Source organism: Benincasa hispida, unplaced genomic scaffold (genome assembly GCF_027475165.1).
Source record: "Benincasa hispida cultivar pf3 unplaced genomic scaffold, pf3_genome.v1.1 HicScf1256, whole genome shotgun sequence".
NCBI classification, from domain to species: domain Eukaryota; kingdom Viridiplantae; phylum Streptophyta; class Magnoliopsida; order Cucurbitales; family Cucurbitaceae; genus Benincasa; species Benincasa hispida.
Window position 1 is genome coordinate 1 of NW_028325583.1, and position 18014 is coordinate 18014.

General features: G+C 37.3%; 2 protein-coding genes across 2 annotated transcripts; both read left to right on the forward strand.

Annotated features, from left to right (window-relative positions):
* The first annotated feature begins 1158 nt into the window (after positions 1–1158).
* LOC150031381 (uncharacterized) lies at positions 1159–4369 on the forward strand. The gene is made up of 3 exons (XM_090309058.1): positions 1159–1683; positions 1786–2521; positions 3197–4369. The coding sequence occupies exons 1-3, from the start codon at positions 1358–1360 to the stop codon at positions 4148–4150; spliced, it is 2016 nt and encodes a 671-aa protein (XP_090165184.1). The 5' UTR covers positions 1159–1357; the 3' UTR covers positions 4151–4369.
* Positions 4370–6747: 2378 nt separating this feature from the next.
* LOC150031382 (G-type lectin S-receptor-like serine/threonine-protein kinase LECRK3) lies at positions 6748–9391 on the forward strand. The gene has a single exon (XM_090309057.1). The coding sequence runs from the start codon at positions 6748–6750 to the stop codon at positions 9166–9168; it is 2421 nt and encodes an 806-aa protein (XP_090165183.1). The 3' UTR covers positions 9169–9391.
* The last annotated feature ends 8623 nt before the right edge of the window (positions 9392–18014 follow it).

Sequence of the window (18014 nt, forward strand, 5' to 3'; positions counted from 1 at the left end):
CATTAACATAACTTTGGAAATAATGGAAAACTAATTTGACATAATCCAAATATCAAAATTATAAACGGTAACCTTTTTTTTTTTAAAGTAAAATTGAACGAGAAAATTTAAATTAATGAAAAAAATAGTGAATTGATTAGATTAAAAAAAGACTTAATTATGCAATAAATTAGGTCTCCTTTGTTAACCATTTCATTTTTGGTTTTTGGTTTTTCAAAATTAAACCTATTTTTTCCTCTTTCCAAAAACAAAAACAAGTAAAAAAAAATCTACTTTTTAGTTTTCAAAATTTGACTTGATTTTTTAAATTATCGATAAAAATAGATAAAAGGGAAGAAACTTAGAAAGGAAAATAATAATTATAGACTTAATTTTCAAAAACAAAAAAATCAAATGATTTATCAAATGGAGTTTTAATTATAATTTTGGTTTTTTTTTTTTACATAAATCAACAACGGTGGGTCGAGCTCTAAAATGAGAATAAATATTATTCAATACACTACTTTTGTATTGGCTTATTGATAATTTTTTATCCCCTTCATTTTAATAGGCGTGTATTCTCACAAAAAAAAAAAAAAAAAAAAATCATTTTTTAATTATTCAAATATCCTTCGAAATTTCCTCAACAAATCCTTCGAAATGAATATGGTGTTGCAGTGAAGTGGAAGACACCGTCCCATATAAAAGGTTTTCTTTTCTTAGGTTTATTTCCCAACCATTTTATCCGCTATATACATAAAACTAAAATAGTTTTGGCATTCATTTTTATTCTTATTAAAATTTCAAGAGGCATCTGTAAAAAAAAACTGAAAATACTTTTTCCATTTTGTGGTTGCGTCTGAAGTAATACAATTAAAACGATAATTATAGAAAATCACGCTCACTTAAAAGTTTTTAACTTTTTTTAGAATAAAGATTAACATAAAAAAATAAAAATTCAAATTACTAGTTGAATTTGTCAAAATATACACAAAAAAGAATAGTAGTGTTAATTATAATTTTTAAAGGAAGGTTGTGTGAGGGTGCAAAGAGGGTGGTGATGGGTTAGAAGGGGATCAAAAGGAGGCCAAATTATACAAATAATAATAATAATAATAATAATAATAATAATAATAATAATAATAATAATAATAATAATAATAAAGGGGGAGAAAAAGGAAAAAAAAACAGAGATTACTCACTCTGATACACAAAAACGCTACCAATGACCAAAATAAAATCCCAAATTGAAAACAAAAAGAGAGAGAAAAGGCTTTTTGGATTTATTTATTTTTATTTGTATCTTTTTGAATTGAATTGAATCGCCATAAACCCTAAAATTCGAAATGCGAATGATGACGTGAGAGTGGCTGGAAACATGGTTAAGCAACGCGAAACCAACGCGAAACGATGGGGCACGCTGGAGGAGCTTTTGCTAGCCTCCGCCGTGAACCGCCATGGGACCACCAGTTGGGAGTCCGTCGCCATGGAAATACAAACTAGATGCTCTCAATCTCAATCCCCTTCCTCTTTTCTAACTCCCCAAGATTGTAGGAATAAATTCTACGACCTCAAGCGACGATTCCTCTCCCAAAACGTCCTCGATTCTGATTCCACCTCCCTCATGTCCATGCTCGACGAGTTGAGAAAGATTCGAGTCGAGGAGCTCCGCCGTGATGTTCAACGTCGGGATGTCTTGATCGTGTAAAATTCTTGCTCTTCCACTCAGAGATCTGATCTGACCCCAACTGATTGGTCGGTTGAGAGATCTGAACATCTTTCCCTCCATTTTGTTTGTGTCAACAGGTCATTGGAAATGAAGGTGAAGCGATTGGAGGAGGAGAGAGACCGCAGTTTCAACCAACCCCATCAGGGATCTGATCTGGACACCGACAAAGCGATAACTAACCTCCACCCTCAACCTCAAAATCCGGCCGCCTCTGTAGACGAATCCGACGATCGCGAGAACCGATCCCTCAACGAATCCAATTCCACGAGTAAAAAACACGATGTTCGACAGAACGGCGTCGTTCAGGGAAACCCGATAATCGAATCAGTCAAAATCCCAAAGATCAAAGAAACCGGGCCGCCCCAAACCGGGAGTGAACCGGGAAGGGAATGGTCATTCAACAGCACAGCAGCGGAGCCGGAGCCGGAGCCAGAGCCGGAAAGAGAAAAGAACTCGGCGATGGGGGGAGGATATAAACGAAGGGAAAAAGAAAGAAACTGGGGGAATTCGAAAGGGAGTCAGACGGCGGTGGGCGATTCGAACGAAGCGTGGGAATCGGTGAGCGAGTCGAAGCAAGAAGGGAAAGAGGGGGCGGTGTCGAAGCAGCAAAGCAGCGACGTGCAAAGCTCAGGCAGTTTGTCTCAGAGGAAACGGTGTCGTAACAGAGGAGGAACTAGCAGCGGCGAAGAGCCCGAGGTTTCTCCCGCCAAGCCCAAGCCCTTAGCCGTTAAATCTGAACCGTTGCTCAAACTCCTCGAGATCATTCGCTCCCATCGGCTTGGCTCTACCTTTGAGCGCCGCCTACGGAGCCAGGTACGTTTGCCGCATTTTGGGGGTTTTTTTTTTTAATAACCGTTAATGAATAAATAAAATCGAAGTAAGAAAATTATAAAAAAAGAATTGGGAATGAAAAATGGGAGACTGGATAAGAAAAGGTAACGTGTAAAGAAGGAATCACATTATGAATATGAACGGCCTTGATGATTCATCATGAAGTCATCCAGGTGGATGTTAAATCTACGGCTTTGTACTTGCCACTTGGGTGCGTCTAAGGACTTTTTTGGCCATTCACACCGAGAAATCGAGGGTGTTTTGGTCCTTACTATAGGACAGTTGGGTGGGATCTGAGCCTTGTCAGCTTGACACGCTGACCATATTTGGCTAACGGTGGTGTACCCCCGTAAACCCTTCCGTTAGCGGAACTGCGTGGTTTTAACGTGGCTAAATAAGTCTAGTGGCCCAAAGTTTTTAATTACGTGGCAATTCAGAAATATCCCAACCGTTCATTTCACAAATAGGTTCCGGTTCGATGAGATGGACATATGTCCCGGTTTGAGCCAAGTCTGTACATTGGGTTAAGTCTTTGTTTTGTTTGGCGTTGGATGTTGTTGTATGTGTAGTAGCGAAAGTGATGGTTACTTGGTTAGTAGTGCGGGCGGACTGTGGAGGAAGTGGGTCTGAATTTCTGTTTGTTTTAATTTCTTGCAGGAATCGGATAGATACAAAAAATTGATTCGGCAACACATTGATCTGAGAACGATTCGTTGTCGAGTGGTTAAAGGTGCGTATGCGGATTCAATTCACCGGTTCTTCCGAGATCTCCTCCTCCTTTTCAACAATGCCATCATTTTCTTCCACAGATCTTCCCCCGAAAATGGTGCAGCACTTAAGCTTCGGGCTCTGGTGTTGAAAGAAATGAAAGACAAAATAAGAAACCCCCAACCCATAGTCCTAAAATCAAAGCCCAATCAAGAAGCCGATCTTTCATCGTCAAAGCCTACCACCAAGCCATCTACTACCATAATGGGGTGTCGTAAACGCGACTCCGTTGCAGTGGTATCGGATGTGGGTGGCAAAAAAACCGAGAAGAACTCTAAAGATGTTGAAGGGAAACCCAAGGTTGCTGATTCTTCTGAGATTAAAATATACGAGAAGGGTACATGGAAGAAGGGCTTGAATTCGAAAGAGAGACCAAGACCGGCAGGGACTAATTCAGGGCCGAGAAGCTCAAGAACATCATCGACGAGCAAAAACAATGGGGAAGTGAAGCACGAATATGGAGGGAACGAATTGAGCTCTCATGATGGGATGGACAAGAAAGAGAGAGTGACGAAGAAGAAGCAAGGTGCTGTAAGCTTCTTGAAGAGAATGAAACAGAATTCTCCAAGTGAAGGCACAGATGAAGATGGTGAAGCTTCAGAGGACGAGAGTTTAAAAGAAGAGGAGGAGGAGGAAGAAGAAGAAGAAGAAGAAGAAGAAGAGAAGAGGAAGGTGAAGAAGCAGAATGAAGAGAAAAAAGAAAGGGTAAGACGGAGTAGTGGAGGAGGGAGAGGGAAGAGAGGGGTTGGGAGGCCGCCGAAGAAAACTGAAACAGTGACAGTAAAGAGGCAGCAGAGAGAGGAGGTGGGCGGTGGTAAACCCCAGAAGCGTTCAAAGAGATAGCTTAGTCATCATTATAATTCATTCTTATTGTATAATGTAAATTATGCAGTTGTCATACGACTGTTTTCCATTTTCTTTAGCCTTACAGGTTACTTTCCCAGGGAAACAGGAAAAGGGACAAACGAACGAACCCTCCCTTTTTTGTTTTGTGGCCGCTGATTCATCATATACATGTCCAGATTAATGAAATTGGAAGTTTGATTGTTTTTTGTTCTTGAATACCACAGAAAGTGATGTAAAGAAGTGTATTGAATGAATCTATTAGCCGTGGCTGTGAGAAAGGAAAAATATTGTGTTAAAACAAGTTGAGTTGTGCAAAAGACAGAAGTGGAGTTCAAATTTTTAACCAATGCCATGCCATTCAGCTATGACAGCCTGGGCCGACCCAGATTAAGGGGAAAAAGTCTTCCCACTTCACATGCAAGCCGAGTTCAACTTTTTGAATGGTTCAGTGGAGAAATTGAGGTGTACTTCAGTTCAAAATTTAACAAATAATTGCATCCTGAACCAAAGATGCAGTGTGATTTTGAAGAAGATACTAAGTTGGCCAAACTTGGGCCGTATCAGCTCCTCACATGACCCATGTGACAAAAGACAATGTTAACTATGTTCATTTTCCAATGACCAAACACACTTGCCTTGATTCCCTGCATTCAAACCCACCAAAAAACACAAAACCCTCTCTTTTTTGCCTCCAAATCAGATCTGTAAACTCTCACTCACTATGAAAATTCCTCGGATTGCAGCTCTGGTCTGTTTCTTTGGCTTCATTCTCATCTCCATTTTGATTTGTTTTCCCATGAGAATCCACAATCACAGATCTGCTCATCTTCTTCCCACAGGCCTAATTGAATCCCGAAGATTGCTCCTTTCTTCTCTCTCCTCTTTCTCCACAAATGGGAGCAAGATGAAAAATGGTAGTAGATCTGCAGAGACAAGTCTAAGAGTGGCGCCGCCCAGCAAATCAAATCCCACGCAGAACAAGTAATGCATTACTTAGTTTAATACTCTACACTCATTCTTGTACAAACATCTTAGAGTGCAGGTGAAAGAGAGAAGATTGAATCAATCTCTTTTCTCTTTCCAAATTTTTGCAGTTTCTCATTTGTTTTTGCTCATGCATTATTGATTAGTAAGTGGATGGGGGAGGCTTTTGGAATTATTGGATTTCCTTGTTACTGCATCCTTGAGTTAGGAGTAGTTAATTATGACTTGCAGAAACTCCAGATTTGATGTTAAGCACTTGGATTCATAAGAAATAACTCACCGTTTAGCTTCTTTTCTGTGACGGTCGATTCTTAGTATATTCACATTGGAAATACGAGACATAGGAGTCTATAATTACAAACCAATTCAGGTGACATGAGATGACAAAATGAAGTTAGTTTTAGAATTTGATTAATTTGTTATCAAATGGAGCCTAATCAAACAATGCATAAAATTACTTCATTAAACACTCATATGTTTGTTACATTTTCTCACAAATGTTTTTATATACAAGTTCATTTGGTTTGCTATACACATTTTAAATGCTTTTAAGATATTGAATTAATATAAAGGAACTATTACACACATTCAAATAATGACTTTAAATTTGCATTGAAAGCACTATAGCGGACATCACTAATGGTGGGCGATGACAGTCGCTAAAGGTCTGATAGTTGTAATTTGAGGTAGGAGGCGGTTGTCACTTGTAGTAGGCAGAGCTATTCAACAAGGAATTGACAATTAGCATGATCTTCCTCCCTAGAGGTTGAATGTTTGATCTCCTATCCCATAATTGTTGTATTAAAAAGAGTGTAACCTGAATTGCATGCATCTTCGTGCATCCCTTCAATCAATGATATACCAAAATATTTTTTTACGAGTTTGAATTGATCCACTAACCTAAGCGTAGAGGTAGAAACTGGGATTTCACATATCATATTTCAGAATTCAAGTCATTCCCATCCTGAGGCAGAAGGTAAAGTGAAAAATGATGCAGATTGAATTTGAATTAAATATTTGTTTTGCTAAAATGTGCAACTAATGGATTTAATAAGATGTGAATCATTCAAACCAAATTGGACTAATAAAAAAAAAAAAAAAAACAGTACAAATAAAATAATATGGTTTTGATTTCTTAAAAGCCATTGATGGTAGAATATGCAGAAGTCGTGGAATGGTGATAGAGACTTAGAGTAAATGAATTGGTTGCATAGGTCATTAAAATAAAATATAGTTCATTAGATAAACTAAACCCCAGTTAGAAGAAAAATATATATTTTTCATTCCCATAATTTTCCTTATTAGTTGAAACTAAAAAACCGTTTAATTTATGGGTAGTGGTCAAGGTCAAGTGGATACCATCCTTGCTCTGCAGATTCAAAAATTCCAAGTCAACAACGGAACGAGGAAACTGAGTTTCCCCTGTTTGTCTTCTACATTCATTCCACTCTCTGCCGCTTTGCATTTCCACCGCAACTTTCTTCTCAAACCTCCAATCAATCTGCCCCGCCATTCTCTTCTCAATTCTATTCCCCTCTCATCTTAATTACCCACTTCAATTTCCTTATGTAAATTCGAAAACTCTTAATTCTTAGCTATCCTCTGCTTCCATGGCTTCCCTCTGTTTCCCATTCCTACCTATTCTTCTACTTCTGCTTCCTTTTTTTCCCCCATCCTCTACTGTTGCTCAGAAGCCAAACCCAAATATAACTTTAGGCACATCTCTCACCGCTCGTGACGGCGATTCCTTCTGGTCCTCTGCATCTGGTGATTTTGCTTTCGGTTTCCTACGCCAATCTGAAGGGGGAGACTATTTGTTGGCAATTTGGTTCAACAAAATTGCTGAGAAAACCGTGGTTTGGTCTGCTAATCGGGACAAACTGGCACCGAAGGGATCTACTGTTTTACTTTCAACAAGTGGTCGGCTCGTCCTCAACGACCCTGGAGGCAACCAAATTTGGCCTACAACTTCCTTTGCTACTAATCAATCTGTTTCCTATGCAACCCTTCTTGACAGTGGAAACTTCATTCTCGCTTCTAAGAACTCTGAAATTCTGTGGCAGAGCTTCGATTATCCTACCGATACGATTTTACCGTCACAGATTCTTAATCGGGGGACCAGTCTGGTTGCACGATATACAGAAACGAATTACTCAATTGGAAGATTTCAACTTACGATGCAAATTGATGGGAATCTCGTGCTTTACACCAGAAATTTCCCTACGGATTTATTAAGTAACAGTTATTGGGCAACTAACACTGTGAACTTCGGCTTTCAACTCGTCTTCAACCTCTCTGGTTCGATTTATCTCATCGCAGAGAATAAAACCATTCTTAACACTTTGTCATCAAATAATCCTCCAACTCAAAATTTCTACCATCGAGCGATTCTCGAGGATGATGGGGTTTTCAGACATTATGTTTACCCAAAGAGGGGTACTGGAAGTAATTCGTCTTGGGCTGAAGCTTGGTCAGTATCCATATCCATTCCTTCCAACATCTGTATGGCAATTAATGAAGGTTCGAACAGTGGAGCATGTGGGTTCAATAGTTACTGCAGGCTTGGAGATGATCAAAGGCCATTTTGTACTTGTCCACCAGGCTATGACTTGTTTGATCCAAATGATGTGACCAAAAGTTGCAAACCCAAATTTGTCTCTCAAAGTTGTGATGAATCGTCTCCCGAAACATATAACTTCGATTTTATTCCTCTGGAAAACGCAGATTGGCCTGAAGATGATTATGGATATTTCCAACCAGTAGATGAGGATTGGTGCAGAAACGATTGTTTAAGAGATTGCTTTTGTGTGGCAGCCATTTTTAGAAATGGTTATTGTTGGAAGAAGAAGTTTCCGCTTTCGTTTGGGAGAATGGATTCTAGTGTTGGTGGAAGAGCTCTTATCAAAATCAGGAGAGACAATTCTACTCTGCAATCTCAAAACTTTGACAAGAATTGTAGGAACAAAACTAAGATAGTCATTGGGTCGGTTTTGTTAGGAAGCTCTTTATTTCTAAATATCCTCTTGTCACTTCTCACTTTATTGATTGGCTTCCGATTCAGTAAAAGAAAATCAAAGGCTGTTGGAAGAGACCCTTTCATTTCAGGTGTGAATTTGAGGGCTTTTAGCTACGAAGAGCTCGACAAGGCCACAAGGGGATTCAGAGAGCAACTGGGAAGTGGTGCATTCGCTACGGTGTATAAAGGTACTCTTGATTCTGTAGAGGACAACAACTTGGTGGCAGTCAAGAAGTTGGAGAATATAGTGAGTGAGGGAGGAGAGAAAGAATTTAAAGCTGAAGTGAGTGCTATTGCTCAAACAAACCATAAGAATTTGGTTAAATTGGTTGGTTTTTGCAACGAAGGAGAACATAGAATGTTGGTGTATGAGTTCATGGAGAATGGGTCCCTTGCCGATTTCCTGTTTAGGCCTTCAAAACCAACTTGGTATTCTAGAATTCAACTTGTTTTGGGAATTGCTAGAGGGCTAAGTTACTTACACGAAGAGTGTAGCACTCAGATCATTCATTGTGATATCAAGCCCCAAAACATTCTCCTTGACGGCTGTTTTGGTGCAAAAATTGCAGACTTTGGATTGGCCAAACTTCTGAAGAAAGACCAAACTCGAACCATGACTGCAATTAGAGGAACAAAGGGGTATGTGGCTCCGGAGTGGTTCAGAAGCATGCCCATTACAGTGAAGGTTGATGTTTATAGCTTTGGGATTTTGTTAATGGAGATGATCTGTTGCAGAAAGAATTTTGAACTGGAAGCAGAGAATGAAGATGAAATGATACTGACGGATTGGGTTTATGACTGCATGAAAGAAAGAAAAATGGAGAAGTTGATAAAGAATGATGAGGAAGCAGAGAATGATATGAAGAGAGTGGAGAAGTATGTTAAGATTGGAATTTGGTGCATTCAAGAGGAGCCATCACTAAGGCCACCCATGAAGAAAGTGATACAGATGCTTGAAGGTGCAGTTGAGGTTTCAACTCCCCCTGATCCATCTTCATTTATCAGTGCATTTTAACAACAACATTGGCTCTCTCTTCTTTCATATTGTATGAATAACCTAATGACTTAGCTATTATCATATACTCATATACATGAAATAAAAAAAAAAAAAAAAAAAACAAAGACATGCCTTCTTTCAATTCCTACCTCATTTTATAATGAAAAAAACTTGCACCTATCTTGGTGCAACTCAGATTGCACACTAGTGGAACTCTAATCCAATTGAGTTTTCTTTTCAATTATGGTCCCTACATTTTTTTAGGCATAAATTCATACATTGAAACAAACCAAACAACCCAAACCAATACCAAACTACCCCTCTTCAAGCATGAGGGAAAGAACATGATCTAGAAAGATATCATTCCAGATGCAGGAGAGTCTTGAAGAGGAGGTCAACGAAGCTAACTGTGATCCCTTAGTTAAATATTATGTTTCAGATTGACTTAATCAAACATTTAATTGAGCTGAGAGATGATTTTGATGGAAAAGAAAAGTAACCCATTTGAAAGAGTTGAAATTTTTAGTCAACTTGGGTCCGTCAAGTAAAGGTGCATTTGGAATAGGTGTTAAATTTAAAAACAAGTCATTTTGGAAAATATTGGAGGATTTGATGGAAAATTTTACAAAATGACCCAAAACCTAAAAACTTCTCTATGGATGACCTATTTCTAAAAACTTTTCTAGCACTGACCTTTTGCCTATGCGAAATACCAAAATTACCCCCAGTTTTTAAAACTCGTCAAATCACACCACATTTATTCTTCCTTCAATGATTTCTTCAACCCTTCATTCAATGTGCATACAATACAACACCAACATTTCATCAAAACATTTATTCCCAACTAATATTCTACCAATAACATCGAATAACATTGGTATGAAGAGAATGGAAGGTCACTTTCAGTATTCATTTTCTGTTGAACTCCCACGAAATTCTCTCATTGTTCTCTCGTAGCTTTCTCTAAGAGTTTCACTCCAACATCTTCGTTGATCTCTTTCATCGTCAGATTCAAACAGAGAGAACGTAAGTGATATTCTATGATTTCTTGTCCTAGATCACTTTCATAATAAGTGTCATTTAGCATTAAATGAATGATCGTATAGTAATATATACATAATCCTTTATTACAATATAAACAATCATGCATAAATTACTAGACAATCATTGATCTACAATGGGATAAGCAAACCATTGATAAGTGAACAATCCTTTATACATTACTATGCGATCGTTTATAAATGTTTACACGATCGTTTAGTAAATTATAAACTATCGTGTAGTAATTTATCAACGATCGTATAGTATTTATAAACGATCGTGTAAACATTTATAAACGATCGCATAGTAATGTATAAAGGATTGTTCACTTATCAATGATTTGCTTATCCCATTGTAGATTAATGATGCTACTTCGCATCTTTGTACGATTTGGTGGGGATTGGGATGAGTCCGGAAGAAATTATGTTAGTGGTCATATGAAAGGTTTGAAAGTCAGAAATGATATAACAATCAGTGAATTAGTTAGTATGATGCACCAACGACTGAATATCGATCCGGATATGTTTGATATACACATCAAATGTTGTTACAATTTATTGGTCTCAGCTCCCCCAATTGACATAATCGATGATGAAGACCTTAGACTTTTTTTAAAAGGCAGTGATGCATCCTGGATGTTGTTATTTGTATCAGTTACACCTTGCGAAAGTCATGGAGTACACACGGACAATATGTACCAGCATTGCAATTAAACTGATCAACCCATTTTAACCAGTCAAAGTTGTGGGTTTGCAACCATTCCGACCCGCAATATTCACACCATGTCTTCACTCGATGATCATATTGAGCCATGTAACTTGAGGGATGACTGAAATGAAGCTTGGTTTGGTCAATACAGTGAACTCAAATATACTTCACAATTCGATATTGAACATGGATATGGACAATCTTTAGGACCACAAACTTCTCCAACACCTAACATGCATGTTCCAACCCCACCTGCTCTTGTCCCACCAGTTGTGATGCCTTCAATGCATTCCACCATTCCAACCGAACCATTTGTTGATATACCCAGACCATCTGAGGGCCCATTGTATGACGACCTCATCACAATACCTCATGACTGTCTAAATGACGAGGATATAAAGGTTGGTCAAATTTTCATTTTTAAATATGGTTGTCAATTAAATTATCGATGCTTGCAATAAGAAAGAACTTTGACTACCGTATAAAAAAGTCAACAAAGAGCTTGCTAACTATTCGGTGTTCGGTGGAGGAATGCAAGTGGAGGGTCCATGCAAAAAAAAAAAAAAAATGTAAGAAAGTGATTCCTTTACAATGACGAAATATCCAAGCGAACATACATGTTCTTTTGAAATGAGAATTGGTAATCATCGACAAGCAAAAAGTTGGTTTATTGGACACTTAATCAAGTCCAAATACGAACAAGTTGGTCGAACATACCACCCAAGGGATATAATTGAGGACGTCCGACCAGACTATGGAGTGAACATAAGTTACAGGCGGGCTTATCGTGCTAGAGAGTACGGATTGGTGTTTGCATGAGAGTAGCCAGAAGGATCATATGCTATTGTTAGGGCATATGGCGAGGCACTTAAGCTTGCAAATCCAGGTACGATATTTGAGGTTGAAGTAGAGGACGGACAATACTTTAAGTACGTCTTCATGGCACTTGGTCCGTATATCAGGGGTTTTCTGAACTGCATCCGACCAGTAATCGTTGTTGCTGGGACCCATTTGCATGAGAAATACAAAGGTGTGTTGTTAATAGCAACGTGTATCAATGACAATAACAACATATATCCTATCGCCTTCAGTATTGTAGATGGTGAGAACGATGTATCATGGACTTGGTTCATGACTCATATAAAGACTTCGATAGGAGATGTTCCCAATTTAGTGATTATATCAGATCGTCACATCTCAATTGCAAAGGCTATTGCAAGTATATTCACTGATGCATTTCATGCCCTATGTATATACCATATTCGTGTTGGGGTTGATGCCCTAAACTCTCGTAGGGTCCTGTAGTTTGTAAACACCTACATGAACAAACGCTTGTGATGTAATAATATAAGATATTTTCTCCACTATTGTCTATGAAATATGAGACATTTTAGTTGCATTTACCATAAACCAATAAACTAAGATCCTTGATTGTCGATATAACTTAAGCATGTATGTGGAGACATACAAATGGTGCCTTAAGTGATAACCTAAATGGTCTGTAGTATATGGATAAAAGAGGGAAACCTTATCATGGTACACTACGGATACGACCCACTTTGTACATGTTACAAGTGTTTTAAAGTGTTACAGATGATATGATCTTAATCCTAGGTCAATTGAGAACTCCTGCTTATAAGGGTGGTCTTTTGATTTGCATGGGTACGAGAGGCCAGATTGCCGACTCAAACCTACCACTTTGAGGATTCATCTGATTGGGGAGCTGAGAACTCAGCTACACAAGATGGAATTTACTTCTTCCTCGAAGCAAGAATAAGTAGATAAATTGCTCCCTTAAGGGCAGATTCCAAGGCTTGAACGATGTGGCGCCACACACCTTCTCATGGCCCAAGAGGCGTCCCCTCATAGTAAGAATATGATGTATTATTCATTAGAAGAATTAGTAGTACCTAAGAAGTTAGATGCAACTACAGGGGCAAAATGGTAAATTGGCGCAGCTGTACTTACGAGCGATCTGTAAAGGGTTATCTTACTATTGACTGGTTATATCCGATGGACATAGAAATATATCTGTGGTGAGAAGAATGCAGCTGTCGGTCTTTAGTGGAGTGTTCGACAGTTAACGGATCGTGGATCTCGTGATTAAAGAGTTTAGTCAGCTAGTCACGTACCATTGGAGATTCAAGCTACAAGTCCATAAGGTCCCCTAGGTAGCTCAATAGATTCAAGTTGAAAATAAGTTTTTTGGTCAGTTTGAAGTATTCAAATCAACAAGAGGGAGTTTGATTATATATGATATAATTAAACTGGTTCAATTATATATGATATAATCGACATGATGTATGAGATACATTAATTGGAGGAATTTGATATAAATATGATTTATATTGAATAAAAGAGAAAGGAACTATAGTTTAAATGTTACATATGATGTGATATTAAAATTATAGGTTATAAATATAATATGATAAGTTAGTTATTATATTTATTTATAATTAAAACAATTATATGATAATTTTGGGTGATTTCTCCTTTAACCATGCGTGAAAGTGGGAGGTTATGTTCAATTTTCATAATTGAAGAATAAAATGAAAAATGTTTTCATTTTGTAAAGAATCGCTTCATTAAGAGCATTACCAATCGTTTAGCTTATTAGAGACTATACGACAGCCTTCTAAGTGAGAGCATAAACGATCGTGTAAGGCACTTTTCACTAAATGATCGTGTAAAGCAATTTACTAAACGATTGCGTGCCTAGCGATATTCTCTAAATGATTGCATAAACGATCAAGCACATAAAGTCTATACGATAGACCGTTCACTTTCCCACTTGCTTGGTTGTTTGGTTCGATCGTTGCCTTCCTCCATCCCTCTACCAAATCCAACAGAGTCCACACCTCCTGGATTCTCACTCTAAGAATATCAAGGTTGCCGAGTGGTGGTGTCTAAGAGAGTGTTTGTGTAGGATTGTATCAGCAACAGTGGAAGTATAAGGATCATCTAAGCATTCTAATTCACTAATTTTGGCCAAATATAAAGCAAGTGAGTTTCAAGACATACCTCTTGTAGAACTTCTTCAAAGCTTGATCTCCAACTGCAATCTTCTCCAAATCTTGTTGCTGACCACCTCAAGATCTTCCCCACTATTCTTTTGGTGCTCTAAATTGAGTTGTGGGACTCAAAACAAGCTTGAATCAAGGGATGAAGGAAAAATACTCACCGTAGCAATCTTGTTGAAGAACTCTTTCTTCAACCCAAATTTTCTCTAAAATTCTCTCTTGATTGCATGCCCGAATTTCACTCTAAACTCTTCAATATATTGCAGATCAACATGCAAAGGTGAGAGTTGCATGAATTGCAACTCATACTTGGAGAAAGGCAAGGCAAAGAAAATGCTATTAGTGTGAGCAAGTTAGGTGATGGATAATGGAAAACCAACTTTTTCCATTTGTGTTTTGTTTTTTTCTATTTTTCAATTTTATCTCAAAAATCAAAACTTGATTTTAAAATTCATTTTGATTTTAAAACTGAAAAATAAAATTAATTTCATAAATTAATTTTAATTAAAAATTAATTTCATAAATTAATTTTAATTAAAAATTAATTAATTTAATATCAAATATTTACACATATCCATCTTTACATATTTAAATATATAAATTCTTCTATTTCATTTAATTCTCAAATTAAACACGTAATTATATCTTATATAATTACTAATTCCATTAATTCTAATTTGAACGTTTCAAATTAACTTATCTCGCCATTCTAGAGTTAGTCCGTTACGAGCTAGTAGGGGGACCTCACGGACTTACAGATCATGGGCTCCAATGATTCGAGATTAATTGGCTAAACTCATTAGACCAAATTAATCCCCATTCATTAACTAATGGGTCACTCCACTAAAGTCCGTAGTTGCACTCCCCTCACTGTAGATATATTATGTCCACATGATTTAACCATAATCAGCAAGTCGACCATTCACAGGTTGTTCGTAATAACGGCTGGGTCAAATATCTGTTTTACCCCCAAGATTACGTCTTATTACTCAAGTTCCTACTGATCCTTTAATGAACAACTGGTTTGTGATCCAATCTCTAACCCAAACTCTCTCAGCCCAGTGAGAGGGTGGGGCCCCTTGTTCAAGAGCTGGATTCAGTACTTGAGAGAACAACCTTTCTTCTATCCTTAGATTGGGTAGGCGTGAATTCCGTCTTGCACCTTGTGTCCCCAGTTATCTATTTGGTCTTACCTTTGAAATGGGAGTCTTATTGAGCCGGCGCTGTTAAGCCAACCTTCACCTATGCAAATCTAAGGGCAATCCCGAATAAACAGGAGTTCATAGTTAGCTCAGGTTTAAGATCGAGTTACCTAGGTCATCTAGGTGAAATAGTCAGTCTTATACATTAAACAATATTATAAAGTAAGAGTGACTTATTTCTTTGTCCGATCTTATGCAAACTCATTGCATAGGACGCCCCCATTCCTCATGTCATAACATGTACGAATTAGGATCACATCGTATGTAGCACTTTACAACTCTTTGTAATAACTACAGAGTAGGCCGCATCCAACGGTGTTACCAGAATAAGGTACCAAACCTTATTCATGTACCATAGATCATTTTGACTATTTACTTGAACCTGATCCACTCTTATGTCTCCATATAAAGTTCAAGTACTCATGCAATAGTCATGGGCCTTAGTTTATTGGATTTAGACTTCATACAATTCATGAAATCAATAATAAGTATATTGATTATAGAAAATATTTATCATTTTACAAACTGTGAGTTTTAGGACATAAAACCCAACAGTTTGTTCGTGATCTAAGCAATAGTGAGAGAGTTGCTAGACAATTGTAGCAACAACAAGAGGTTATTGTTCCAAGTCTTCACGAGAGCGAGAGATTTGTAGAAGAAGAGTTCTTTAAAGGTATGTTCCTTTTGTTTTTAATTTCTAAAGCATGCTGTAATTTGTTAGAAGTTGCATAACTTTTCTGTATGTTTGTGAATGCATTAAATTCTGTCACAATGAATTTGGATCAATCATGCTTCTGCTCATGGGTTCTCTTTGATAAGAATTCCTTCAATTGGTATTAGAGTCAGATTTTGATATTCCAAATCCATTGATGTATAGAATAGCATTTACATTCTTGGTGGGTGTAAGTATGTCTGCATTCTGTTTAAGTGTTAAATATGTTTATGGATGAGGATTAATGAAGTTTCTGGGATGGTTGCCTCTGGTTATTGAATTCTTTTACATTCAAAGTGCCCCTATGTTTTTGGGCATGTTAACTTGCTATCAAATCTGTAATTCAAAGTGTTTGAGTCGCTCGTGATGAAGCTTCAAGGCATGAAGATGAAGACCAAGTGTTGGTCAGATTATGTAAACAATGAGGGTAAGTGATCGTTGAGTATGGGATACTCGGCTGTAAGGTAGACGCGCACGCACTAAACAATCGTGTAGCTTAGTATGCTTCATCACATAGTCACTAACTACATGATCGTGGGGTAAATGTTACTTAGCGCTTGTTCTTCGATCGTCTAGACAATCCTGCTTCACAGCATTGTAGTCGTCTATACGATCATTTAGACGTGCGTATTTAATTTTTAGTGCGCTAAACGATCGAGTGACATCATACTTCTTTGCATAGTCAAAGATACTCGATCGTAGCTAAGCGATCGTGGTTACTCACCCAATTTACTAAACAATTAGGAAGAAGTCTTCGCCCGGGCGGTTCAAGACTCGGTTCGCTTGTGAACTAGTTGCTTGATGGTTTTATGTAATAGATAGAATTTAATTTCTGATTTTTTAGGCTAATCATCCCGATCCATTAATTTTGGTGAATGTACATAAGATATATGTTTTATTATATGTCATATAGTATGCCATATAGTTGAAATCCCACCCTAGGTTATGCATTGGTCATGCATCATCTCTATATTGTAAGAGTTATGATATAGTAGTTTACATGATTAAATTATTTCAAGAGCATGCTCATGCATCATATAATATAAGAGTTATATTTATGCATGCATTAAGCATATTAATGCATCATCTTTATATTATAAGTGTTATAGCATAAAGGTGTATGGAAGCATGTTAGTTCATTACCAAGTATATAAGAGTGATATATAGTAATGAATGGACATTGCATGAAGCCTGACATATAGGTTAAATTTATAAGAGTAATAAATGCCTAGTTTTGATTAGCAATGGGAATAGTTTTGGTTGTTTCTTTTATAAGAGGTATAAGGGAAATTAGAACTAAAGTCAATAAGAAAGACATGCATGCGAACTTAGGCTTGAATCATGTTTTAAAAGAGTTCTAAAATTTGATGGAGATAGACCTAAGATCACGGTTTAATGAGATTAGAAACCTAAGGTTTAATCTTTTAATCAGTTTGATAGGATTAAATTGACTAATAAAAGATTAAATATGTAGCAAATCATCAATAAGGGATCTTTTGTCTAAGGCGGGTTCTGTCTAGGCTGGGGTACTTAAGCTGATGAAAACGGAACACCCTACCTGGGAACCTACCTAGAAAGATGAATTAGATAGATTTGATGCATGCATGCAAATTTGAGGATAGTTCGTTAAAGAGTTTAATGGGCTTGATTCGAACTTATTTAATTATCAAAGACAAGAGTTGTTTTTTAGCAAATTAAACACACTTAGATAAAATCAGTAGCCGAATGATCTAAATTAATAAACCCCTAGTTAGAATATTCAGTGGGAGGTACTTGGGATATGTGATACTGTTGAGTTTTATGTCCTAAAACTCGTGGTTTGTAAACAATAGAACTTATTCTGAAAATTCAATAAAGTTGTTATTGAATATATTGTTTTTTTTAGAAATCCAATAAACCAAAGTCCCTTGACTATTATATGAGTACTTGAACTTTATGTGGAGACATACAAATGGATTAGGTTCGAGTAAATAGTCAAAATGTCTATAGTATATGAATAAGGTTGGGTGTCTTATTATGGTAACACTATTGGATGCGGCCTACTATGTAGTTGTTACAAAGAGTTGTAAAGTGCTACATATGAAGTGATCGTAATTCATGCATGTTGGGACATAAGAAGTGAGGGTGTCCTATGCAAATGAGTTTTGTGCAAGATCGGACCACGAAACCAGTCACTCTTAT